Genomic DNA, 25,532 nt, shown 5'->3' with positions numbered 1-25,532 from the left:
TTTATTTATTTTGTTTTATTTGATTTGATTTTGTTTTAATTTATTTTATTTTACTTTATTTTATTTTATTTTATTTTATTTTATTTTATTTTATTTTATTTTATTTTATTTTATTTTACTTTATTTTATTTTATTTTATTTTATTTTATTTTATTTTATTTTATTTTATTTTATTTTATTTTATTTTATTTTATTTTATTTTATTTTATTTAACTTTATTTTATTTTATTTTATTTTATTTTATTTTATTTTATTTTATTTTATTTTATTTTATTTTATTTTATTTATGTTATTTTTACTTTATTTTTATTTAATCGATGTTTCTCGGTTTTACACTAAGACTAAACCCTCTGTCCGAGTTTTCTATTTTATTTTATTTTATTTTGATTTATTTTATTTTTATGTTATTTTATTTTCATTTATTTTATTTTTATTTTTTACTTTTTATTGTTATTTTATTTAATTTTATTAAATTTTTTTTTTATTTTATTTTATTTTATTTTTACTTTATTTTTATATATTCTTTTTTATTTTAATTAATTTTATTTTATTTTACTTTGTTTTATTTTATTGATTTTTTTTCCATTTTTGCTCTCGCGTACCATTTTTACGTGTCTTATTTATCATTGCCAAGTAGCAAATGCAAAAATAATCAAATGTGGACCAAAAGCATTCACACTTTGTAAGAGAACGGAGAGACTTTGGAAGATGGCGGAAAAAGGAAGCAAGCGAGCACAAAAACTTTGCGAAAGAGGACAGTAATACTAAAATTTACTGAGTACAAAGAGAAACTGGAAAGTAATTTTGAGGAACTTAAAAAATTATCACAATATCCCTGACAATATTTTGTACGCAATAGGGAGAAGACTTATGTCCCTATTGTCAGAGCACACTGTCTTATCTCCATTCTTGTGGATGGGGCACAGGATGCTCAGGTTCTAATCGTCGGGTACGCGTTCTTCCTGCCAGATGGTGCTAACTAGGTGATGTATACAACTTATCAGCGTGTCGCCTCCGGATTTGACCTGCTCCGTTGGTAGACAATCGGCTCTTGCTGCCTTATTATTCTTCAGCCAGTTTATTGCTGTCTTTACCTCATCCTGGTATACTTTCAACACCATTTTCTGGGATTAGATCTTCATCGTCTTCACTAGTATTGGATACCAACAGTTTTGAATAGTGTTCTTTCCATATCCTTACCACACTATCTGTATCAGTTACCAAATTACCTTGCTGGTCTCTACAGGAGGATGTGCCTGTACCAACCAATCAGTTTGAAGCTTCACTCTTTGGTAGAATTTTCGGACTTTATTGTGGCTCCTGTACATCAAGATTTTTTCACACTCCCGCTTTTCCATCTCTCTCTTTTTCCTGAGTAAATTTAGACGAAAACGCGAAAATTTATACAAATGTTCGAAAGGGGAAATATTTGGGTTGCCTTCCAAAGAAAACTGATACCAGCTTAGATAGATGTTTTAGTCTTCTTTCGTCTAATTGGGCGATTAAGAGATCAGAAAGACAATAATTTTCTTTGGATGTTTTAATGTTTACTTTCCGGTTAATTTTTGCAAGCTAAATCCTGAAAAACGAAACATTGGCGCCACCTGGTTGGCTTTTTTGCAGCATCCGAAGAAAAATAACATTTTCCCTTGCAACACAAACAGTGTTTAATAAAATATCCTGTTCTAATGATTTCACTTTGTTAAAATGATTTTACTTTCTTAAAACTCGTTATACAATTGACAAAATTGGCAATTGCATAAGGCCAACAAAATAAGATACCGTTGCACTTTATTCTTGTTTTAGGAATTTTTTATAACTAATTAAAACAATTTAATATCTCATTAAAATTTCAAAATTGACAAATAAGATTAAAAAACAATGCTTGCAAATGCAAAATTATGAATATTGAATTGATGTAGATTTGCGTTTGATCCAATATGAAAGTTGTGAAATTGGGTGCCCAATTTCACTATAAATAGGCGAAAGTGCTGCACAGAGAGCATCCATAAAGTTTCTAACTATCCACGGATAAACACCACCAGACACCATGAAATTCATCATTGTTTTTGTTGCTCTCTTCGCCTTCGCCATGGCCACTGGTCATGATGAAGTTCAAATTGTCAAGCAAGTCAGTGATGTTGGACCTGAAAATTTCGAATATGTTGCTGAGACCTCCGATGGTACATACGAAGCTGCCGCTGGTCATTTGGAAAATGCCGGTACCGATCATGAATCCATTGTCGTTAAGGGTACCTACTCCTGGATCGATGAGAAGACTGGCGAAAAATACACCGTTGAATATATTGCCGATGAAAATGGTTTCCAACCCAAAGGTGCCCATTTGCCCGTTGCCTAAATGAGATATTAACTTTTAAATAAATAATAAAATGATGAATTTTGAAGCATAAAAACAAAACGAGAAAAAGTGTATTTTTTACAAAGTGCTTAGGTGCTGCTTTTGGAAGGTTGCAATTACAACACAGCGAAGTTAAGTAAATACCAAAATAAAAGTCATCACAAGAAAAAGAAGAAGGTGTCGGTGCCCTTCAGAATGATCTTGAGCAATTTTAAATGGGGGCAATAAGGACACGTAAATTCTAAATTTCCAAAATTTTTAAACATAGCAGGATGGATGATGGCTTATAAAATTGTCTTCTCAAGAAATTTAAAACATTCGTTGTTTGATGCTAGACTATTCTCCCAACATACGTAATGGCCAATTTAGTTTGTTTATTGTCCTGTAAAGGTGCACAAAAAATTCTTTAAAAAATCAACGTTTATTGTTCTGTAAAGTTGAACAAAATATTCTTTAAAAATCCACGTTTACTGTCCTGTAAAAGTGCACAAAAATTCTTTTAAATATACATGTTTATTGCCCTGCGAAGGTGCTCAAAAATTCTTTTAAAAACCACGTTTATTGTCTTGTGAAAGTGCACAAAAAATTCATTAAAAAAATCCACGTTTATTGTCCTGTAAAGGTGCATAAAAAGTTCTTTAAAAAATCCACGTTTTTTGTCCTGCAAAGGTGAACAAAATTTGTTTAAAAAGAATCACGTTTATTGTCTTAAAAGTCCGCGTTTATTGTACTGTAAAAATGCACAAAAAAAATCTTAAAAAAAATCCATGTTTATTGTCCTGTAAACGTGCACAAAAAATTCTTTCCAAAATCCATGTTTATTGTCCTGTAAAGGTGCACAAGGCAATCTTTAAAAATCAAAGTTTATTGTCCTTTAAAGGCGCACAAAAATTCTTTAAAAAATCTACGTTTATTGTCTTGTGAATTTGCAAAAAAACTTCTTTAAAACATCCACATTTTTTATCCTGTAAAGGAGCACAAAAAATAGTTTAAAACATCCACGTTTATTTTCTTGTAAAGGTGCACACAAATTCTTTAAAAATCCAGGTTTATTGTCTTGTGAAGGTGCATAAAAAATTCTTTAAAAAATCCGCGTTTATTGTCTTGTAAAGCTGCACAAACATTTTTTAAAAAAAATTCACGTTTATTGTCCTGTGAAGGTGCCCAAAAAAATCTTTAAAAAATTCAAGTTTATTGTCCTCTAAAGATGCACAAAAAATTCTTTAAAAAATCCACGTTTATTGTCCTGTAAAGGTACACAAAAAATGCTTTAAAACATCCACGTTTATTGTCCTGCAAAGGTGCACAAAAATGCTTTTAAAATCCACATTAATTGTCCTGTAAAAATACTTTAACAAATTCACGTTTATTGTTCTGTAAAGATGCACAAAAAAGTCTTTAAAAAATCAAGCTTTATTGTCCGGTGAAAGTGCACAAACATTTTTTTAAATCCACGTTCTTTATCCTGTAAAGGTGTACAAAAAATTGTATAAAAATCCACGTTTATTGTCTTGTTAAAGTGCACAAAAAATTCTTTAAAAAATCCACGTTTTTTATCCTGTAAAGATGAACAAAAAATTCTTCAAAAAAGCAACGGTTATTGTCCTGGAAAGTTGCACAACAAATTCTTTACAAAATCTACGTTTATTGTCCTGGAAAGGTGCACAAAAAATGCTTTAAAAATCCACGTTTATTGCCCTGCAAAGGTGAACAAAAAATAATTTAAAAAATCCACGTTTATTGTCATGTAAATGTGTGTCTTTAAAAAATGCAGGTTTATTATTCTGTAAAGGTGCACAAAAAATCTTTAAAAAATCCACTTTATGGTCCTGTAAAAGTGCACACAAATTCTTTAAAAAATCCACGTTTATTGTCCTGAAAAGGTGCACAAAAAATTCTTTAAAATGGGCCATCTACTCTACAGTAGACGACACAATGGCCCATCTGCTCTACACTAGACGACACAATGGGCCATCTGCTCTACAGTAGACGACCCAATGGGCCATGTACTCTACAGTGGACGACCCAATGGGCCATGTACTCTACAGTAGACGACCCAATGGGCCATCTACTCTACAGTTGACGACCCAATGGGCCATCTACTCTACAGTAGACGACCCAATGGGCCATCTACTCTACAGTAGACGACCCAATGGGCCATCTACTCTACAGTAGACGACCCAATGGGTCATCTACTCTACAGTAGGCGACCCAATGGGCCATCTACTCTACAGTAGACGACCGTATGGGTCATCTACTCTAGAGTAGACGACCCAATGGGCCATCTAATCTACAGTAGACGACCCAATGGGCCATCTACTCTTCAGTAGACGACCCAATGGGCCATCTACTCTACAGTAGACGACCCAATGGGCCATCTACTCTACAGTGGACGACCCACTGGACCATCTACGCTACAGTGGACGACCCACTGGACCATCTACGCTACAGTAGACGACCCAATACAACATCTTGGGCCATCTACTCTACAGTAGACGACTCAATGGTCCATGAACTCTACAGTAGACGACCTTATGGGGCATCTACTCTACAGTGGACGACACAATGGACCATCTACTCTACAGTGGACGACCCAATGTGCCATCAACTCTACAGTAGGCGACCCAATGGGCCATCCACTCTACAGTAGACGACCCAATGGGCCATCTACTCTACAGTAGACGACCCAATGGGCCATGAACTCTACAGTAGACGACCCAATGGACCATCTACGCTACAGTAGACGACCCAATAGAACATCTACTCTACAGTAGACGACCCAATGGGCCATCCACTCTGCAGTAGACGACCCAATGGGCCATCTACTCTACAGTGGACGACCCACTGGACCATCTACGCTACAGTAGACGACCCAATAGAACATCTTGGGCCATCTACTCTACAGTGGACGACCCAATGGGCCATCAACTCTACAGTAGACGACCCAATGGGCCATCTGCTCTACAGTAGACGACCCAATGGGTCATCTACTCTACAGTAGGCGACCCAATGGGCCATCTAATCTACAGTAGACTACCCAATGGGCCATTTACTCTACAGTAAACGACCCAATGGGCCATCTACAGTAGACGACCTAGTGGGCCATCTACTGTACAGTAGACTACTCAGTGGACCATCTACTCCACAGTAGACAAAACAATGGGCCCAATGGGCCATCTACTCTACAGTAGACGACCCAGTGGGTCATCTACTCCACAGTTGATGACCCAATGGACCATCTACTCTACAGTAGACGACCCAATGGGCCATCTACTCTACAGTAGACGACCCATTGTGCCATCTACTCTACAGTAGACGACCCAATGGGCCATCTGCTCTACAGTAGACTACCCAATGGGCCATCTATTCTGCATTAGACGATCCAATGGGTCATCTACTCCACAGTAGACGGCCCAATGGGCCATCTACTCTACAGTAGACGACCCAATGGGCCATCTATTCTACAGTAGACGACCCAATGGGCCATCTACTCTACCGTAGACGACCCAATGGGCCATCTACTCTACAGTAGACTACCCAATGGGCCATCTACTCTACAGTAGACGACACAATCGGCTATCTACTCTTCAGTGGACGAAGAAATTGGCCATTTAATCTACCGAAGACGATCCAAAAGGCCATCTACTCAACCTTAGATGACCTAAGGAGTCATCTACTCTACAGTAGACGACCAAAGGGGCTATCTGCTCTACAGTAGACGACGCAATGGGCCATCTACTTTACAATAGACGACCTAATGGATCATCCACTATACAGTAGACTACCCAATGGGCCATCTATTCTACATTAGACGATCCAATGGGTCATCTACTCTACAGTAAACGACCCAATGGGCCATCTACAGTAGACGACCCAATGGGCCATCTATTCTACATTAGACGATCCAATGGGTCATCTACTCTACAGTAGACGACCAAAGGGGCCATCTGCTCTACAGTAGACGATCCAATGGACCATATACTCTACAGTAGACGACCTAGTGGGCCATCTACTCTACAGTAGACGACCCAATAGACCGTCTTCTCTTTGGGAGGTCCCCAAAGGAGTAGGCTAATATGGTCCATCCAAAGAATTTAAACTTAAGAAAAGTGTATAGATGGTAGAGTCTAAACGCTGAGGGTATAACATTTGGCATCGTGTTCTATATAATTTGGATTTGTGACTGTCTGTAGGGAGGTCATAGTGAAATTGGGCCTTCTAAGGGTGGTATGAGCGGTTATAAGGCCCAAGAATAATTGTGGGCCTAATGTCCGTTGTGCGTTATGTGAGATTGTCACTCGGAAAGTTAATGACATCATGCTAAGCCATTGAACTTTGTGGCGATACCAAATTCAGATACGGCTTTGGTACCTTTGAGCGTCTAGTCGAATACAGTCCTATAACTGGTGCTGTGTTGACATCATTTTGGTTGGGCGATAAACATGTAATTCCATGTTATTTGTATTATTGTCTCTTTATTACCAATGGCTACCAGATTGCCTTGCTATCTCCTCATCAACGAAGTCATCGGTGTGGCGTTTCACTCTGTGCAGAATATGTACGACGATAATATCGCTTTCAAAAGTTCAACATTTTTTTCGTTTGTGTAGTTTAGGGATTGCTTAAATATAGTTTTAATTTTTTACCAAAAGAAGGTCAAGTGGACCTGATTAACATTGGTATAAAGGGCCGAAACTTGTACTTTCCTTTTTTACTCTCAAACTTAAATCACGTTCGAGGGCGAACTATATCGAACAACTCATTTGAATAAATTTCGCTTTAGCGCAGTGTTAAATGTCGTTTAGAAAATTTTACCAAATTTTTGCAAACATTGACTTCTACAAAAACAAAAAACCGATATTCATTCTTTCGGATTGATCAGACAGACACCTAACAGATGAGATGAATGCTTTCGCTCACAATAAGTCACAATAAGTTTTAGAGTAAATTCCAAAACAATAGCTGCAACAAGAAAAACAAGTAAGAGCAGAAATGAAATTAGCACACATACCGTTATGTGACTGAACTTTATGTGCATAGGAAATCTAGTTCTAGCACCTTTTGTTCTAAAATGCTTGTTCTAAGGTATAATTTATTGCAGAATGCCAATTGCTTTACCGCACATGTATATAATACGGTCAAAATTTGGCAAACAGTATCTGTTTAGTTTATCTAGTCAACGGAATAACACAAGCAAAATGAAATTCCTCATCGTCTTCGTTGCCCTCTTCGCCATTGCCTTGGCTGCTCCTCGTCCTGAGGTTGAAATCATCAGAAACGACTCTGATGTAGGACCCGAAAGTTATAACTACGCTGTCGCAACTTCCGATGGTTCCGAACATGTCGAAAGTGGCCAACTCAAGAATGTTGGTTCTGAAGCCGAAGCCATCGTTGTCCAAGGTTCTTACACCTGGATCGATGAACAGACTGGCGAAAAATTCACCGTCAACTATGTTGCTGATGAAAACGGTTTCCAACCCCAAGGTGCTCATTTGCCCGTTGCCCCCGTTGCCTAAGTTGGCAGATCATTTGTTATAAAAAAATTAAATAAATAAATATAAAATTGATTATAAAATCTAAATATGAGAAGTGTGTGTTTTTATAACAAACGTGGAATAATTTGTAATATTGAATGTGAAAACAAAAGAAATGAGATTTTGACATGATATTTCAATAGGATGGTAGAATTAGGGGTACATTTTGATCAAATATCAAAACAATATCATACATTACACCTGCAACGAGGTGTACAAGCGTTATCTCAGTTGTTTTGAGAAGGGGTTTCATCTATTGGGTTTTCATATATTGATGGAAGCTCCTTTGATGGTATTTCCATAGTAAGATGTTTCTACCAACAGATAGTTAATAGATAGAAGTGCTTTCAAGGTTTCCTCTGTAGAGGGAAGGGGTCTTCTATAGATAGAAGCCCCTTTTAAGGGGCCTTCTATAGATAGAAGCCCTTTTAAAGGGGCCTTCTATAGATAGAATCCCCTTTTAAGGGGGCTTCTATAAATAGAAGCCCTTTTAAGGGGCCTTCTATACATAGAAGCCCCTTTGAAGGGGTCTTTTATAGATAGAAGCCCCTTTGAAAGGGCCTTCTAAGGATAGAAGCCCCACTGAAGGGACCTTCTATAGAAATAAGCATTTTAAAGGGGCCTTCTACGGGAAGAATCTATAGATAGAAGCCGCATTGAAGGAGCCTTCTATAGATAGAAGCTCTTTGAAGGTGCCTTCTTTAAAGGGGTCTTCTATAGATAGAAGCCCCTTCCAACGGGACCTCTATGGCTAGAAATCCCTTTTGAAGGGGTCTTCTATAGATAGAAGCCCCTTCCAACGGGACCTCTATGGCTAGAAACCCCTTTCAAGGGAACTTGAAGCCCCTTTGCAAGGCCTTCTACGGGTAGAAGTCCCATTGAAGGGGAATTCTACAGAAAGAAGCCCTTTTAAAGGGACTTTCTACAATTAGAAGACCCTTTGAAGGGGCCTTCTTTGGATAGAAGCCCCTATATTGGCTTTAAATAGATAGAAGCCATTTGAAGGGGATTCCTATAGATAGAAACGCTTCGAAGGGGACTTCTATAGATGAAAGACCCGTTAAAAGGGATAGATGCCCCTTTGAATAGGCCTTCTATACATAAAAACATTTCTTCTATAGATAGAAGCCCCTTTGAAGGGACCTTCTATAGATAGAAGACTTTTGAAGAGGCCTTCTATAGATAGAAGCCCCTTTGAAGAGGCCTATTATAGATAGAAGCCGCTCTGAAGGAACCTTCTACTGATAGAAGCCGCTCTGAAGGAGCCTTCTACTGATAGAAGCCCCTTTGAAGGGACCTTCTATAGATAGAAGCCCTTTGAAGGGACCTTCTATAGATAGAAGCCTCTTTTAAGGGGCCTTCTTTAAATAGAAGCCCCTTTGAAGGGGCCTTCTATATATAGAAGCCCCTTTGAAGGGGGCCTTCTATAGATAGAAGCCCCTTTGAAGGGGGCCTTCTATAGATAGAAGCCCCTTTGAAGGGGCCTTCTATAGATAGAAGCCCCTTTGAAGGGGTCTTCTATAGATAGAAGCCCCTTTTAAGGGGGCCTTCTATAGATAGAAGCCCCTTTGAAGGGGCCTTCTATAGATAGAAGCCCCTGTGAAAATCCTTCTACGTGTAGAAGCCCAATTGAAGGGACCTTCTATAGATATAAGCCCTTTTAAAGGGGTCTTCTACAGATAGAAACTCTTTTAAAGGGGCCTTCTATAATTAGAAGTCCCTTTGACGGGGCCTTCTGTGGATGGAAGCCCCTTTGAAGAGGCCTTCTATACCCCTGAAGGGCCCTTATATAGATAGAAGCCCTTTGAAGGGGATTCCTGTAGATAGAAGTCATTTAAAGGGGACTTCTATAGATGAAAGAGCTTTTAAAAGGGCCTTCTATAGATATGAGCCCCTTTGAAGAGACCTTCTATAGATAGAAGCCCCTTTGAAAGGGCCTTCTATAGATAGAATCCCTTTTGAAGAAGCCTTCTATAGATAGAAGCCCCATTTGAAGGGGCCTTTTATAGATAGAAGTCGCTTTGGAGGGGCCCTCTATAGATTGAAACCTCTTTGAAGGGGCCCTCTATAGGTAGAAGGCTTTTGGGGCGGTGGGGGGCATCTGTGGATAAAAGCCCCTTTGAAGGGGCCTTCAAAACATTTTGAAGGGGCTTTCTATAGATAGAATCCCTTCTGAAGAGGCCTTCTACAGATAGAAGCTCCATTTGAAGGGGCGTTTTATAGATAGAAGCCGCTTTGCAGGAGCCTTCTATAGATAGAAGTCCATTTGAAGGGCCTTCTATAGATAGAAGCCTCTTTGAAGGGGCATTCTATGTAGAGTAGCCCCTTTGAAGGGGCCTTCTATAGCCAGAATCCCCTTTGAAAGGGCCTTCTAAGGGTAGAAGTCCCTTTGAAGGTACCTTCTATATATAGAATCCCTTGGAAAAGGCCCCTTTGAATGGGCCTTCTATATATAGAAGCCCCTCTTAAGAGGCCTTCTATAGATAGAAGCCTCTTTGAAGGGGCCTTCTATAGATAGAAGCCCCTTTGAGGGGGCCATCTATGGATAGAAGCTCCTTTGAAGGGGCCTTCTAAATATAGAAGACTTTTTGAAGGGGTCTTCTAAAGATAGAAGCCCCTTCCAAAGATAGAAGCACTTTTAAAGCCCCTTTGAATGGGTCTTCCCAGCCCTTTGAAGCACTTTGAAGGGGCCTTCTATAGATATAAGCCCCTTTGAAAGGCCTTCTATAGATAGATGTTGCTTTGAAGGGGCATTCTATATATAGAAGCCACTTTGAAGTGGCCTTCTGTAGATATAAGTCCCTTTAAAAGGACCTTCTATAGGTAGGAGTCCCTTTGAAGGAGCCTTCTTTAGATAGAAGCCCTTTTGAAGTGGCCTTTTTAGATAGAAGTCCCTTTGAAAGGGGCCTTCTTTTGATAGAATGCCTTTTAAAGGGACCTTCTATAAAGAGAGGCCCTATAGATGGGGCCTTCTATAGATAGAAGCCCTTTTGAAGGAGCCTTCTATAGATAGAAGTCCATTTGAAGGGCCTTCAATAGGTAGAAGCCCCTTTGAAGGGGCCTTCTTTAGATAGAAGCCACTTTGAAGGGGCCTTCTGTAGCTAGAAGTCCCTTTGAAAGGACCTTCTATAAATAGAAGCCACTTTGAAGGAGCCTTCTTTAAATAGAAGTCCCTTTGAAAGGACCTTCTATAGATAGAAGCCCATTTGAAGGAGCCTTTATGTAGAAGCCCTTTGAAGTGGCCTTTTATAGATAGAAGCCCCTTTTAAGCGACCTTAAGTAGATAGAAGCCCTTTTTAGGGGGCCTTAGATAGATAGAAACCCCTTGGAACTTCGATGGATAGAGGTTCCTTTGAAGCGTCCTTGTCCAGATAGAAACCCCTTTGAAGGTGTCTTTTATAGATAACAACACTCTTCTATAAATATAAGGCTCTTTAATTGGTTGTTCTATAGATAAAAGCGCACTTGTAGCGGTCGCCTATAGATAAGAACCCTTTGAAATGGTCCTATATATGTATATACGCCCCTTTAAAGTGGTCTTCTATAGACGCGTGCCCGTTAAAGGCATCTTCTATAGATAGATAGCTCTCTGAATGGGTCGTTACAGACAAAAGCCCCTTTTGAATGGGCTATTTAAGTTGTCTTCTATATATAGAAGTCCAATTTAATGAGTCTTTTATAGTCTTTTATAGTCTTTTATGAGTCTTGTATAGACAAAAGTCCCTTTTAATGAGTCTTCCATAGACAGAAGTCCCTTTCAGGGGGTCTTCTACAGATAGAAGCTCCACTCAAGTTGTCTTCAATAGATATAAACCCCTTTAAATGGGAATTTTATGGATAGGCTCATTTATAGATAGAAGCATTCTTCAAGTTACCTTGTGTAGATAAATGCGCCTTTGAATGAGTCTGTTGTAGATAATAGTCCCTTGGTTTTTCTTAGAACAAGCACGCTTTCTGTCTGTCACAACAAACTAAATTCTAAAGCAAATGTGTTCTTCTTTGACACAGCGGTGCCGAAGTTTTTCGGCAATTTACACACATACGACCCGAATGCATAGAAAGAGCGTACGAAAAAGAGATAATGTTTTGATTTGTTTTTGTTTTGTAGCGTGCGTGCACAAAAACACACTAACACACAGTCATAAGTTGCCAATAGTTTGAATACATTCACATTTTGGGCTGTTCTCTTTTTGGTCACGTCTGTTCTAAAGCAACAAGAAAAACAAGTAAGTGCAGCTATTAAATTAGCATACATACAGTTATCTGAGCATTATGTGCAATGGAAATCTAGTTCTAGCACCTTTTGTTCTAAAATGCTCGTTCTAAATTTAATTTATGGCTGAATGCCAATTGCTTTACCGCACATGTATATAATACGGCCGAAATTTGGCAAACAGTATCTGTTTAGTTTATCTAGTCAACGGAATAACACAAGCAAAATGAAATTCCTCATCGTCTTCGTTGCCCTCTTCGCCATTGCCTTGGCTGCTCCTCGTCCTGAGGTTGAAATCATCAGAAACGACTCTGATGTAGGACCCGAAAGTTATAACTACGCTGTCGCAACTTCCGATGGTACTGAACACGTCGAAAGTGGTCAACTCAAGAATGCTGGTTCTGAAGACGAAGCCATCTCTGTCCAAGGTGCCTACAGCTGGATTGATGAAAAGACTGGCGAAAAATTCACCGTCAACTATGTTGCTGATGAAAACGGTTTCCAACCCCAAGGTGCTCATTTGCCCGTTGCCCCCGTTGCCTAAGTTGGCAGATCTTTTGTTAAAATAAAAGTTCAATAAATTAAAAAAACTGATTGTTTAATCTTAAGAAATGTGTGTTCTTATGTCAGTGACAAATATTTTGGTATATAAATAGCAGGTCGTTCTATGTATAGAAGGTCCCTTCAAGGTGCATTCCATCGGTAGAATTCCCGTTCAAGGGGTTTTCCCTTTCAATTGGTCTTCTATAGATAGAAGCCCCGTTCAATGGATCTTCTCTAGATAGAGGGCTCTCAAGAAGTCTTCTTCATATCGAAGCTCCATTCAAGGCATCCCCTATAGATAGAAGTCCCTTTCAAGGTGTCATCAATGGATATAAAGTCTTTCAAGGACGATATAAGTCCCTTTCGTAGGGGTCTTCTATAGATAGAGGCCGAAACAAAGAGTCTTCTATAGATAGAAATCCCATTCAAAGGGTTTTCTACAGAAGACCCTTTTCAAGGGGACTTCTGAAGTTAGAAATTCTTTATTATTTATTCTTTATTTATATTTATATTTATTCTTTATCTATATTCAAGGTGATTGCAATAAATAAAAGCCTCTTTCAACGGGTGTTCTTTAGACAGAAGTCTTCTGTAGATAGAAGTCCCATTGAAGGTGTCTTCTAAAGATAGAAGTTTCTGCCAAGGAGTGTTTATATAGATAAAAGTTAATTTCAGGGAGTCTTCTGTAGATTGAGTCTTTTATAGATAAGATCCATAATCAAGGGTTCTTATGTACAATATTGATGTTCTATAGGTATGTTCTGTAGAACGAAATTCTTTTCAAGCGATATTCTGTAAAAAGAAGCCCTCTTTCTTGGTTGCATCTGTAGACAGATTTCCTGTACAAGGGGTTGCTGTAGATAGATGCCCAAGTCAAAGGGTATGTTCACTCATGCTGTCTTATATATAGAGTCTTTTGAGAAGTTTTCTAAATATAGAAGCCCCTCTCTACGACACTTCTGCAGATAGAACCGCCTTTCAGGGGTTGCTCTTCAAGCCTCTTTCATGGGATCTGCTGTAGATAGAAGCTCCTCCTAGAAAGGGTCTTCTGTAATTAGAACCCCTTTCGATGTTTCGTCTATAGATAGATGCCCCATATATGACCCCTTCAAGGGGTCATCCAAAGATAGAGACCCTCTTCTAATAATCTTCTATAGATAGAAGCCCCTTTCAAGGGGTTTTCCATAGATATAAGACTCATTCATTTTGTCTTCTATAGATAGATACCACATTCAATGGGTCTTTCGGACTTACAGCCAATGAGATGTGTGAACATTATCTGCTACAAATAAATCGTCCAATATTCGGAGGCCTAACACAGTGGATAAGAGCTTTTTGTCTTTCGCAATAGAGTACATTCTAAATAAAAAACGGTACCAAGAAAAAACAAGTAAATACAGATATAAAATTATGATACATACAGTTATTTGATCTTTAAGTGCATAGAATATCTAGTTCTAGCACCTTTTGTTCTGAACTGCTTGTTTTAAATTAATACATATGCATAGTATATAATACGCCCAAAATTTGATAGACAGTATCAGTTTAGTTTATCTCAACAGAATAATATAAGCAAAATGAAATTCCTCATCGTCTTCGTTGCCCTCTTCGCCATTGCCTTGGCTGCTCCTCGTCCTGATACTGAAGTCATTCAAAACGACTCTGATGTAGGACCTGATAGCTATCACTACGCTTACGCAACTTCCGATGGTACCACTCACACCGAAGATGGCGTACTCAAGGATGCTGGCACTGATCACGAAGCCATCTCTGTCCATGGTTCTTACACCTGGGTCGATGAAAAGACTGGCGAAAAATTCCTCGTCACCTTTGTTGCTGATGAAAATGGTTTCCAACCACAAGGTGCTCATTTGCCCGTTGCCTAAGTTGGAAGATCTTTTGGTATAAGCAAAGTTAAATAAATTAAAAAAATGATTGTTTAATCTAATGAAAAGTGTGTTCTTATGTCAGTGACAAATATTTAGGTATATAAAAAGAATCCCGTTCTATGTATAGAAAGTCCCTTTAACGTGCATTACTTAGGTAGAAGTTCCGTTTAAGGGGTTTTTCCATATATAGAAGGCCTTTTATATATAGAAGCCTCGTGCAATGGTTCTTCCCTAGATAGAGGCCCCTTTAAGAGGTCTTCCACATATTGAAGCTACATTCAATGCCTCTCCTATAGATAGAAGTTCCAATCAAAGTGTCATCAATAAATAAAAACCCTTTCAAGGAATATATTAGTCATTTTTAAAAGGGTTTTCCGTTGTCAGAAGACCTCCTAAATATAGAAATCCCTGTCAAGAGGTCTTCTATAGAATCAAAGAATTTTTTATAGATAGAAATCCCATTCAAAGGTTTTCTATTGAAGATCCTTTTCGAAGGGACTTCTGAAGTCTGAAATTTCTTTGAAGCCTCTTCTAAGTAGGGTTCTACAGATGGTATTTTCTGTAAGGGGAGAAGTCCCCTTTAAGGGATTTCAATGAGATTTCTATAGTAAGAAGCCTTTCAAGGGATCTTCAATATATTTTCTATAACACCCTTTCAAAGGGTCTTCTATTAACAGAAGCCCCTTTTCAGGTGGTCTTCTAAATAGGATTTCTATAGATAGAAGCCCCATTCAAGGCATATTCTATAGAAACAAGTAAAAAATTATCAGTCGGCTTTGCCGACAGAGATATACCCTCAGCCTGTGTGGATTGAAATATTTTTTTCCCAAAAAAAAAAATATATTTAGGGGGGTTTTCAAAATTTTGGCCGTGTGCACCGACAAAAGTATGGATAGGATTAAAGCACAAGATTTGCGGGGATATCGATAGATAGGACTATTTTATCACACTAGCCTGCGAAATATATAATATAGCTATATTCGGTAATATAATCGGTTCGAGCCCTCCAGCCACTACATATGGTGCCATAGGGGTTTTTTACAAGTTTCGGACTGTTTTCTCAAGAAGTATGGACTTTCCCCTGAAAAAACTTTTACTGCCGTAATTGAGGCAGCGAATGCAAGTTGCTTCAATAAATATCAAAGTGATTCGAGAACAGGTCTTAAAGTGAATTTATCCAAAATTTTGTGTGGGAGGTACCCGAAGGAGTGGACAAATATGTAGTCCATATTCGAACCTGACCTATATCTGGTAGATATGTTAGGATGAGTAAAGTATGGACCAAATTGGTCATTCCCATCAAGAGTTATCGTGTGCACAATTTTTCCGAACATTTTTGAACTTTTGTGGGGGAGGTACCTGAAGAAGAGGACCGATATGGCTTATCTTCGAACTTAAACTAAGTTTGCACAAAATATTGCAAATACCAAATTGTGGACCGAATCGGCAGATCCGTTCGAAAGTTATCTTGCGCATGGGGGGCCGTGAATACAAGTTGTTACAAAAACATCAAAACGATTCAAGAACAGGTCCTAAACTGAACTTTTCCGAAATTTTGTGTGAGAGGTACCCGAAGGCGTGCATAGATGGAGTCCATATTGGAACCTCATCTAAGTTTGGTAGAAATCACGATGTGCAAAGTATGGACCAAATCGGTTACTCCCTTCAAGAGTTATCGTGCGCACAAGATTTCCGAACATTTTCGAACTTTTATGGGGACGGTACCGGAAGGAGTGGACCGATATAACCCATCTTTGAACTTAAACTAAGTTTGGACAAAATATTGCGAAAGCCAAATTTTGGACCAAATCGGTTCATCCGTTCGAATGTTATCGTGCGCACCAGCCAGCCAGACAGACAGACGGACGGACATTGTTAAATCGACTCCAAATTGTCTGAAACATTATTTCGATGAGGCACATTTTGCCCTATGAAAGTGTATATACCCTCGTTAGCATAAATGCTGAGGGTATAAAAAGAGGGCTTCTAAAGGGTGAAGTCCCATTTAAGGGGTTGTCTATAGATTGAAACTTTCAATGGGTCTTCTATAGGTAGAAGCGTAGATTCAAGTGGTCTTATGTAGGAGGAAATTCCTTTCATGTGCTGCTCTATGGATAAAAGCCTCTTTTAAGGAGTATTCTATAGAAAGGATCCCTTTTCTAAAGCTTCTCTATGGATAGAAGCATACTGTAAGGGATTTTCTATAGATAGAAAGAAGACTCTTCCTAGTCTTCTGTTGTTAGATATCACTTTCAAGGGATCTTTTATAGAAACAAGCCAATTTGAAGAATTATTCTTTAGAAAGCAGGTACATTTATGGGGTTTCTATGGAAAGAAACTCCTTTCATGAGGTCGTCTAAAAAGAGAAGTCCTTTGTCAGGGTTTTTCTATAGATAGATGCCCCTTTTAAGGAGTATTTCATAGAAAGCCCTATTCAAGGTATTTTCTATAGGTAGAAAGAAGCTTTCAAGGGGGTTTCTATGGGCAGAAACCCCTTTCGGGATGTTTTCTTAAGAAAGATGTGCCTTCAGCCGATTTTCTAGAGAAATAAGTTCCACTATGTATAGAAGCGCCTTTCAAGGGGTCTTCAATTGATAGAAGGCTTATTCAAAGGGTCAGCTATAGAAGAAGAAGCTCCTTTCCTATCCATAGATAGAAGTCCCTTTCAAAGGGACTTCGAAAATGGGAAGTTTTTTGATAGCCTCCACAAACTGCCACCCTCTACTTGAGAATTACACAAATCATTTATATTTTACTAAAAACATATAACATATAAAGAACATATACAGGGCAATCATGAATATTTCCCTCGGAATTTTCCGCACCGAAAATAATTTTAAAAAGTTAAAATCATTTAAAGTCAATATTTGTAAAACGTTGAAAAGTACTATATTCGCTTAATTATGGCATATTCTAGTCGAATCGACAAAAATATTCCTTTTTGGGCATAAATATGAAATTAAAAAATTGTGAAATCGGGGAAAGGGAACAAATTCCGCACGGAATTTTTATTCATGATTGCACTGATAACCATATTTCAATACCCTAAGGGTATTATGTCTTAGTGATTGAGTGCATAAGGAAACGAAATAGACCCATACTTCCTTTTGATAATCTCCATAGATTCACACTTGTCCGTCTGGCCAAGTATTTTTAAAAACAAAGTACAGGTCACATTTATTGACCAATTCGCTTACAAATAGTTTTTTTATTTTGGTAAGAGTCGATACAGATTTGGATATTGCATCCATATATACAGTATAAAACAGTATAATCTCCACCACAGGTTTCGGAGGTCTCCGAATTATCAAATTGTCCGGATTAACGAATAGTAATAAAATAATAGTAGTAAAATAAATTATCACGGTGCTCTTGAAGCAACTTTAAATAGAAGGTGCTTACACCTGGGAAGTTTTTGCGGATTCTGAAACTACAATTTTCATTGAAGAAAAAATAAAAAAAAAAAAATCGCCGGAGCGCTTTTTAAATAAATCGCGATTCATGTTGACATTTTAGGGTTTTTTAGGTTTTCACGATTTTGCTTAGGAACTATGGAAATGGAACTAAATACAATGTTGTAGCTTTGAAAATTCCCTACAAGATTGTCCTTTATGATAAATTCGTAGGTTTTACCGTTATTGAGATATAAACTGGGACAATGCATTGACTGTTTCGCCTCCTTATAAAACAATGTCATGACTGCAATTTCCCAATTTAAACTTATATATCTAGAAAATGGTACAACCTTGGACAAAATTACGAAAGCCAATCTTGTAGAGAATTTTCACAGCTAAAAGATTCTCTCTTGTCCCATTTCGATAAAACTTACCGTTTTCAAGCAAATCGTGAAAACCTAACAAAAAAGCTAAAAATGTGACCCGAACATCTATATATCTCAAAAATTTTAAAACCTAGGAACAAATTATAACGGTCAATCCTCTAGACAATTTTCACAGCTACAATATTTTCTTTAGCCCCATTTCGATAGGACTTGCAATTTCCAAGCAAAATCGCGAAAACCTGAAATAAACCTAAAAATGTGAGTATTGACCGCGATTTATTAAAAAATCCCTCCAACGATTTTTTTTTGTTTATGGATTTTTCTCACCTAGAAACATTGCTGTTTCAAAATCTGCAAAAACTTCCCAGGTGTAAGTGGTTTTCACTAAAAGTTAACTAACCATGTATGACATTGTTTTATAAGGTAGCGATGCAGTCAATGCATTGTCCCAATTTGAATTTCTATTTCTCAATAACGTTAAAACCTACGAAATGATCGTAAAGTCCAATCTTGTAGAGAATTTTCATAGCTACAGCATTGTCTTTATTCCTATGTCCACAGGACTTGCGGCTTCCAAGCAAAACCGCGAAAACCTTAAAATGTCAACTTGAAGCGTGATATATTTAAAAAGCACTCCGGCGATTTTTTTTGTTTTTTGATTTTTCTCATCTATGAACATTGTAGTTTCAGAGTCCGCCAGAACTTCCTAGGTGTAATCATGTACATCATGATTGTTCCTCGTTTCTGTTTCTTCCTTCTCATTTTTCTTTGGGTTTTGATGAGAAGTGTTTTGTTTTTTGGAGGAAACTAATTTGTGTTTTATTTTCATATTTGTTAGGGTTTTTCATTTGTTGTCAACTGTCAGTAAAAGTTGTCCATGTGTTGTGGTCATCAGTAGTAGTACGTAAACTTTATATCAACGTTATGTGGAAAGTTTAGATGAGAATTATATACATATAATCAAATGAAAAAATTCAGTAACAGGTTTTGTGGGCTGGCAATGGTGTTTGTAAAAGTTCTAGATTATGATAGTTCCTACCATCGGTATTGTTAATGAGTTTTACAATATTACAGAATTTCGCAAGTTGTTTTTGTTTTATACGGTTGGAGCAAAAGATTGTAGTTTTGGATTTTCAATTACAATGCTTGAACAAAACAAATATATTGTTGGAACAAAAATGGATATTTTTGTTCTAACAAAAGCGAACAATACATATTTTTTCTCTGTGCGTGTGCACCACTTTCCCCTATTTACTATGAAATTGGATACGAATTTTTAATTTACTTTCATTTCTATTAAAACGAAAATATTAAAATATATTGCAGTTGCGTAGTTGCAAATATGTACCATTAATCAGATCATTTTGTTGCTTCAGAAGCATTTAAATATTTAAATAATTGGTTAATAAATTGTGTCAATATTTTGTGGGGAGTTTCCTATACATCTGTGATGAAAGGTTCAAACAAATGTTAGGTGAGTTTAGAACATGTTTGGTCGCTTGTCACATAAATGATGAGCAGTTAGCTGATAATTGATACGATGCTATTTCAAATGACCAAACATGTTCGTTGTCATAGCACAATATTATCATTAAGATGCATATAATTTAAAATATCCATGAAATATGGATCCGTAGTGATGCTTAGCTATTCATGAAATTCTGAACCCTGGCAAAGTTTTTTCAAGCAATACTTTTTCGACCATGCTTGACCTTCCTCATCAAAGAGTTAAAATGGAATCATCTAAAAGGAGATTGCAGCTTCGATGCTGTTTATTTATTTATTTTTTATTTTTTTTGAAAAATAAAAATAGCGCACATGAACAGAATTGAATTTCAATTTTTAATGGGCCTTGCATTTCACAAAAAATTTTACCATAAATCAAGGTGCAGTCAAATTGATTGCTTGATTGATGACATCCCATCCCAATGTAGATGAATTCAAATTAATTGCAACAATGTTGTATTGTTATGACATTTGTCTGTTGTTGTTTTTTTAATAAACAAATGTTTTTCTTTTTCTTATACCAATGGGGGTGGCCATATATGGAGTCAAAATCCTTGACCAAAATGTCGCCAAGTTATTTGTAAGAAACATATTCAAACAATTGCATATTTCGTTTTTTGTTTTATTTGCCTTTCATGGATGAATGAATCTAAAGATGATATTTTCAAAACAAACAAAGACGAATCAATTGACATTAAATTAATATGCGTAGGTAAGCAAAAGAAGAAGACACAAACATGAATTCCACAAACCACCAACAATTAGCCATAAAAATATGGTCATTATTGTCACCACACCGCCACATGTTTACTCTTAAATGTGTGTACAAAACAAAATTAACTGCTTCGGACAGGCTATGCAGCCATTACGTATCGACAAGAATGCTCACAAGCAAATTGCAGAGGAATTCAAAAATTGTATGCAGACTTCGTTAACATTTGTTTCTTTAATAGATATTTTTTCATACCCTCAACCTTCAAGGTGTTTTATATAAATAGAAGTCCATATAAAGGGGTCTTTAATAGACAGAAGCCCCTTTGGAGAGTCCTTCCCAAGATAGAAAGCTCTTCAAAGGGGTCTTCTATTGACAAAATCTTCGTTCGATAGAATGGGAGGCTTCTGTCGATAGAATGGGCAGGTAGAATCCCCTTTGAAATGGTCTTCCTTAGATAGAAGCACTGTTTGATAGAAGCCCTTCCCAGGGGGCTTCTATTGATACACGGAGGGAAAAAACGGCCTCTCTAACATATTTATGTTCTAACATAAAAATATATGTTATAACATAAAATATGTTTGGATCCAAACATATGTATGTTATGTTAGGGACTGTTGCAAACATATAATATTTGGATCCAAGCATATTTTATGTTTGCATATAAACACATTATATGTCTGCTGATTTTTTTCTGCGTGTAGAATTGGTCTTCAGTAGACAGCATTTTTTTGAAAGGGACTTTTTACACGGAGCAAAAAAAATGCAGCAAACAAATAATATGTTTGAGGGCAAACTTATAATATTTTTGAATCCAAAATATTATTTGTTTGCAACAGTCCCTAACATATCATATGTTCGGATCCAAACATATGTTAATGACTGTTGCAAACATATAATATGTTTGCACCCAAACATTTTATTTGTTTGCTGCATTTATTTTTCTGCGTGTACGATAGAAGCACCTCTTCAAATAGTCTATATATAGAAGCTCATTTGAAAAGTTAATCTTCGAAGCGGTTTTCTATAGATATAACTCTCTTTGAAGTAGTCTGGTACAAATAGAGACCCTTTGGGGGAAGGCTTTCTACTAACATAAGCTCCGTTGAGGAGACCTTTTACAGATACAAGCCACTTTTGAAGATAAAAGTTCCTTTGCAGAGGTCATCTATAAGTAAAAGTCTCTTTAAAGTGGTCTTCTGTAGATATACATTTTAGTGAAGGGGTATTCTATATGTAGAAGTCATTTGAAGGTGTCTTCTATAGTTAGAAGCTACTCTGAGTGGGTCTCCTAAATATACAAGCCCTTTGAAGGGATATGATATAGAGAGAGGTACTTCTGAAGAGGTCGCCTATAGATAAAAGCCCCTTGGAAGGGGTCGCATGTAGACAGAAGCTACTTTGAAGGGGTCTCAGGTAGCTAGCAGCTGCTATAGAAGCCCCTGTGAAAAGGTCTTCTATTGATAGCAACTCCTTTGAACAGCTCTACCCTGGATAGAAGCTCCTGTGAAGAGATCTTCTATTGATAGAAGCCCATCTGAAGGGGTCTTCTATAGATCGAAGCCTCTTTGAAGAGGTCATCTCTAGATAGAAGCCCCTTTGAAAGGGTCTTCTATAGATCGAAGCCTCTTTGAAGGGGTCTTCTAAAGAGAGAAGCCCCTTTGAAGGAGTCTTCTATAGATAGAAGCCTTTGAAGGGGTCTTCTATAGATAGAAGCCCCTTTCAGGGGGTCTTCTATAGGTAGAAGCCCCTTTCAGGGGTCTTCTATAGATAGGAGCCCCTTTGAAGGGGTCGTCTATAGATGGAAGCCCCTCTGAAGGAGTCTCCTATAGACAGAAGCCCCTTGGAAGGGGTCCTCTCTAGATAGAAGCCCCTTTGAAAATGTCTTCTGTAGATAGAAGCCGTTTTGAAGGGGTCTTCTCTAGATGGAAGCCCCTTTGAAGGAGTCTTCTATAGATAGAAGCCGTTGAAGGGGCCTTCTATAGATAGAAGCCCCTTTGAAAAGGTCTTCTGTAGACAGAAGCCCCTTTGAAGGGGTCTTCTATAGGTCGGAGCCCCTTTGAAGGGGTCTTCTAAAGAGAGAAGCCCCTTTGAAGGAGTCTTCTATAGATGGAAGCCTTTGAAGGGGTCTTCTATAAACAGATGCCCATTTGAAGGGGTCCTCTGTAGATAGAATCCCCTTTGAAAGAGTCTTCTGTAGATAGAAGCCGTTTTGAAAGGGTCTTCTCTAGATGGAAGCCCCTGTGAAGGGGTCTTCCATAGATAGAAGCCCCTTTCAGGGGGTCTTCTCTAGAGGAAGCCCCTTTGAAAGGGTCTTCTGTAGATAGAAGCCGTTTCGAAGGGGTCTTCTCTAGATAGAAGCCCCTTTGAAGGAGTCTTCTATAGACAGAAGCCGCTTTGAAGGGGTCCTATCTAGATAGAAGCCCCTTTGAAAAGGCCTTCTGTAGATAGAAGCCGTTTTGAAGGGGTCTTCTCTAGACAGAAGCCCCTTTGAAGGGGTCCTCTCTAGATAGAAGCCCCTTTGAAAGGGTCTTCTATAGATAGAAGCACATTTGAAGGGGTCCTCTCTAGATAGAAGCCCCTATGAACGGGTCTTCTAAAGAGAGAAGCACATGTGAAGGGGTCTTCTATAGATAAAAGCCCCTGTGAAGGGGTCTTCTATAGATAGAAGCCCCTTTCAGGGGGCTTCTAGAGATAGAATCTCATTTTTAGGAGCCCTCTTTAGAGAGAAGACTATTTGAAGGGGTCTTTTATAGATAGAAACCCCTTTGAAGAGGTCTTCTATAGATAGAAGCTTTTTTGAAAGGGTCTTCTATAGATAGGAGCCCCTTTGAAGGGGTCGTCTATAGATGGAAGCCCCTCTGAAGGAGTCTTCTATAGACAGAAGCCCCTTTGAAGGGGTCCTCTCTAGATAGAAGCCCCTTTGAAAAGGTCTTCTGTAGATAGAAGCCGTTTTGAAGGGGTCTTCTCTAGATGGAAGCCCCTTATAAGGAGTCTTCTATAGGTAGAAGCCGTTGAAGGGGTCTTCTATAGGTAGAAGCACATGTGAAGGGGTCCTATCTAGATAGAAGCCACTTTGAACGGGTCTTCTAAAGAGAGAAGCCCCTTTGAAGGGGTCTTCTATAGACATAAGCCCCTTTGAAGAGGTCTTCTTTAGATAGAAGCCCCTTTGAAAGTGCCTTCTATAGATAGAAACCCCTTTGAAGGGGTCTTCTCTAGATGGAAGCCCCTTTGAAGGGCTCTTCAATAGATAGAAGCCCCTGTGAAGGGGTATTCTACAGATAGAATCCCCTGTGAAGGGGTCTTCTATAGATAGAAGCCCCTGTGAAGGGGTCTTCTATAGATAGAAGCCCCTTTCAGGGGGTCTTCTATAGGTAGAAGCCCCTTTGAGGGGGGTCTTCTATAGACATAAGCCCCTTTGAAGAGGTCTTCTTTAGATAGAAGCCCCTTTGAAAGTGCCTTCTATAGATAGAAACCCCTTTGAAGGGGTCTTCTCTAGATGGAAGCCCCTTTGAAGGGCTCTTCAATAGATAGAAGCCCCTGTGAAGGGGTATTCTACAGATAGAATCCCCTGTGAAGGGGTCTTCTATAGATAGAAGCACATGTGAAGGGGTCTTCTATAGATAGAAGCCCCTTTCAGGGGGTCTTCTATAGGTAGAGGTCCCTTTCAGGGGGCTTCTAGAGATAAAAGCTCATTTTTAGGAGCCCTCTTTAGAGAGAAGACTATTTGAAGGGGTCTTTTATAGATAGAAACCCCTTTGAAGAGGTCTTCTATAGATAGAAGCTTTTTGAAGGGGTCTTCTCTAGACAGAAGCCCCTTTGAAGGGGTGTTCTCTAGATGGAAGGGGCCATCTCTAGATAGAAGCCCCTTTGAAAGGGTCCCCTCTAGATAGAAGCCCCTATGAACGGGTCTTCTAAAGAGAGAAGCCCCTTTGAAGGAGTCTTCTATAGATGGAAGCCTTTGAAGGGGTCTTCTATAGATAGAAGCACATGTGAAGGGGGCTTCTATAGACAGAAGCCCCTTTGAAGGGGTCTTCTATAAACAGAAGCCCATTTGAAGGGGTCCTCTCTAGATAGAATCCCCTTTGAAAGAGTCTTCTGTAGATAGCAGCCGTTTTGAAAGGGTCTTCTCTAGATGGAAGCCCCTGTGAAGGGGTCTTCCATAGATAGAAGCCCCTTTCAGGGGGTCTTCTCTAGAGGAAGCCCCTTTGAAAGGGTCTTCTGTAGATAGAAGCCGTTTCGAAGGGGTCTTCTCTAGATGGAAGCCCCTTTGAAGGAGTCTTCTATAGACAGAAGCCCCTTTGAAGGGGTCCTCTCTAGATAGAAGCCCCTTTGAAAAGGTCTTCTGTAGATAGAAGCCGTTTTGAAGGGGTCTTCTCTAGACAGAAGCCCCTTTGAAGGGGTCCTCTCTAGATAGAAGCCCCTTTAAAAGGGTCTTCTATAGATAGAAGCACATTTGAAGGGGTCCCCTCTAGATAGAAGCCCCTATGAACGGGTCTTCTAAAGAGAGAAGCACATGTGAAGGGGTCTTGTATAGATAAAAGCCCCTGTGAAGGGGTCTTCTATAGATAGAAGCCCCTTTCAGGGGGTCTTCTATAGGTAGAAGCCCCTTTCAGGGGGCTTCTAGAGATAGAAGCTCATTTTTAGGAGCCCTCTTTTGAGAGAAGACTATTTGAAGGGGTCTTTTATAGATAAAAACCCCTTTGAAGAGGTCTTCTATAGATAGAAGCTTTTTTGAAAGGGTCTTCTATAGATAGGAGCCCCTTTGAAGGGGTCGTCTATAGATGGAAGCCCCTCTGAAGGAGTCTTCTATAGACAGAAGCCCCTTTGATAGAAGCCCATCTGAAGGGGTCTTCTATAGATCGAAGCCTCTTTGAAGAGGTCATTTCTAGATAGAAGCCCCTTTGAAAGGGTCTTCTATAGGTAGGAGCCCCTTTGAAGGGGTCTTCTAAAGAGAGAAGCCCCTTTGAAGGAGTCTTCTATTGATAGAAGCCT

General features: G+C 38.5%; 4 protein-coding genes across 4 annotated transcripts; all 4 read left to right on the top strand.

Moving 5' to 3' along the window:
- The first annotated feature begins 2,050 nt into the window (after positions 1 to 2,050).
- On the top strand, positions 2,051 to 2,359 carry LOC141402705 (larval cuticle protein 65Ab1-like). The gene has a single exon (XM_073984508.1). The coding sequence runs from the start codon at positions 2,051 to 2,053 to the stop codon at positions 2,357 to 2,359; it is 309 nt and encodes a 102-aa protein (XP_073840609.1).
- A 5,188-nt stretch (positions 2,360 to 7,547) lies between these two features.
- On the top strand, positions 7,548 to 7,875 carry LOC141400758 (larval cuticle protein 65Ab1-like). The gene has a single exon (XM_073980228.1). It carries the CDS (start codon positions 7,558 to 7,560, stop codon positions 7,873 to 7,875), a length of 318 nt encoding a protein of 105 aa, XP_073836329.1. The 5' UTR covers positions 7,548 to 7,557.
- Positions 7,876 to 12,310: 4,435 nt separating this feature from the next.
- LOC141400756 (larval cuticle protein 65Ab1-like) lies at positions 12,311 to 12,652 on the top strand. Its single transcript, XM_073980227.1, has one exon. It carries the CDS (start codon positions 12,333 to 12,335, stop codon positions 12,648 to 12,650), a length of 318 nt encoding a protein of 105 aa, XP_073836328.1. The 5' UTR covers positions 12,311 to 12,332; the 3' UTR covers positions 12,651 to 12,652.
- A 1,574-nt stretch (positions 12,653 to 14,226) lies between these two features.
- LOC141402289 (larval cuticle protein 65Ab1-like) lies at positions 14,227 to 14,535 on the top strand. Its single transcript, XM_073983213.1, has one exon. The coding sequence runs from the start codon at positions 14,227 to 14,229 to the stop codon at positions 14,533 to 14,535; it is 309 nt and encodes a 102-aa protein (XP_073839314.1).
- The last annotated feature ends 10,997 nt before the right edge of the window (positions 14,536 to 25,532 follow it).

Source organism: Musca autumnalis, unplaced genomic scaffold, assembly GCF_047663935.1.
Source record: "Musca autumnalis isolate F117 unplaced genomic scaffold, ASM4766393v1 scaffold_4, whole genome shotgun sequence".
In the NCBI taxonomy this organism is placed as follows: domain Eukaryota; kingdom Metazoa; phylum Arthropoda; class Insecta; order Diptera; family Muscidae; genus Musca; species Musca autumnalis.
This window is presented reverse-complemented; position numbering and strand designations above follow the sequence as displayed.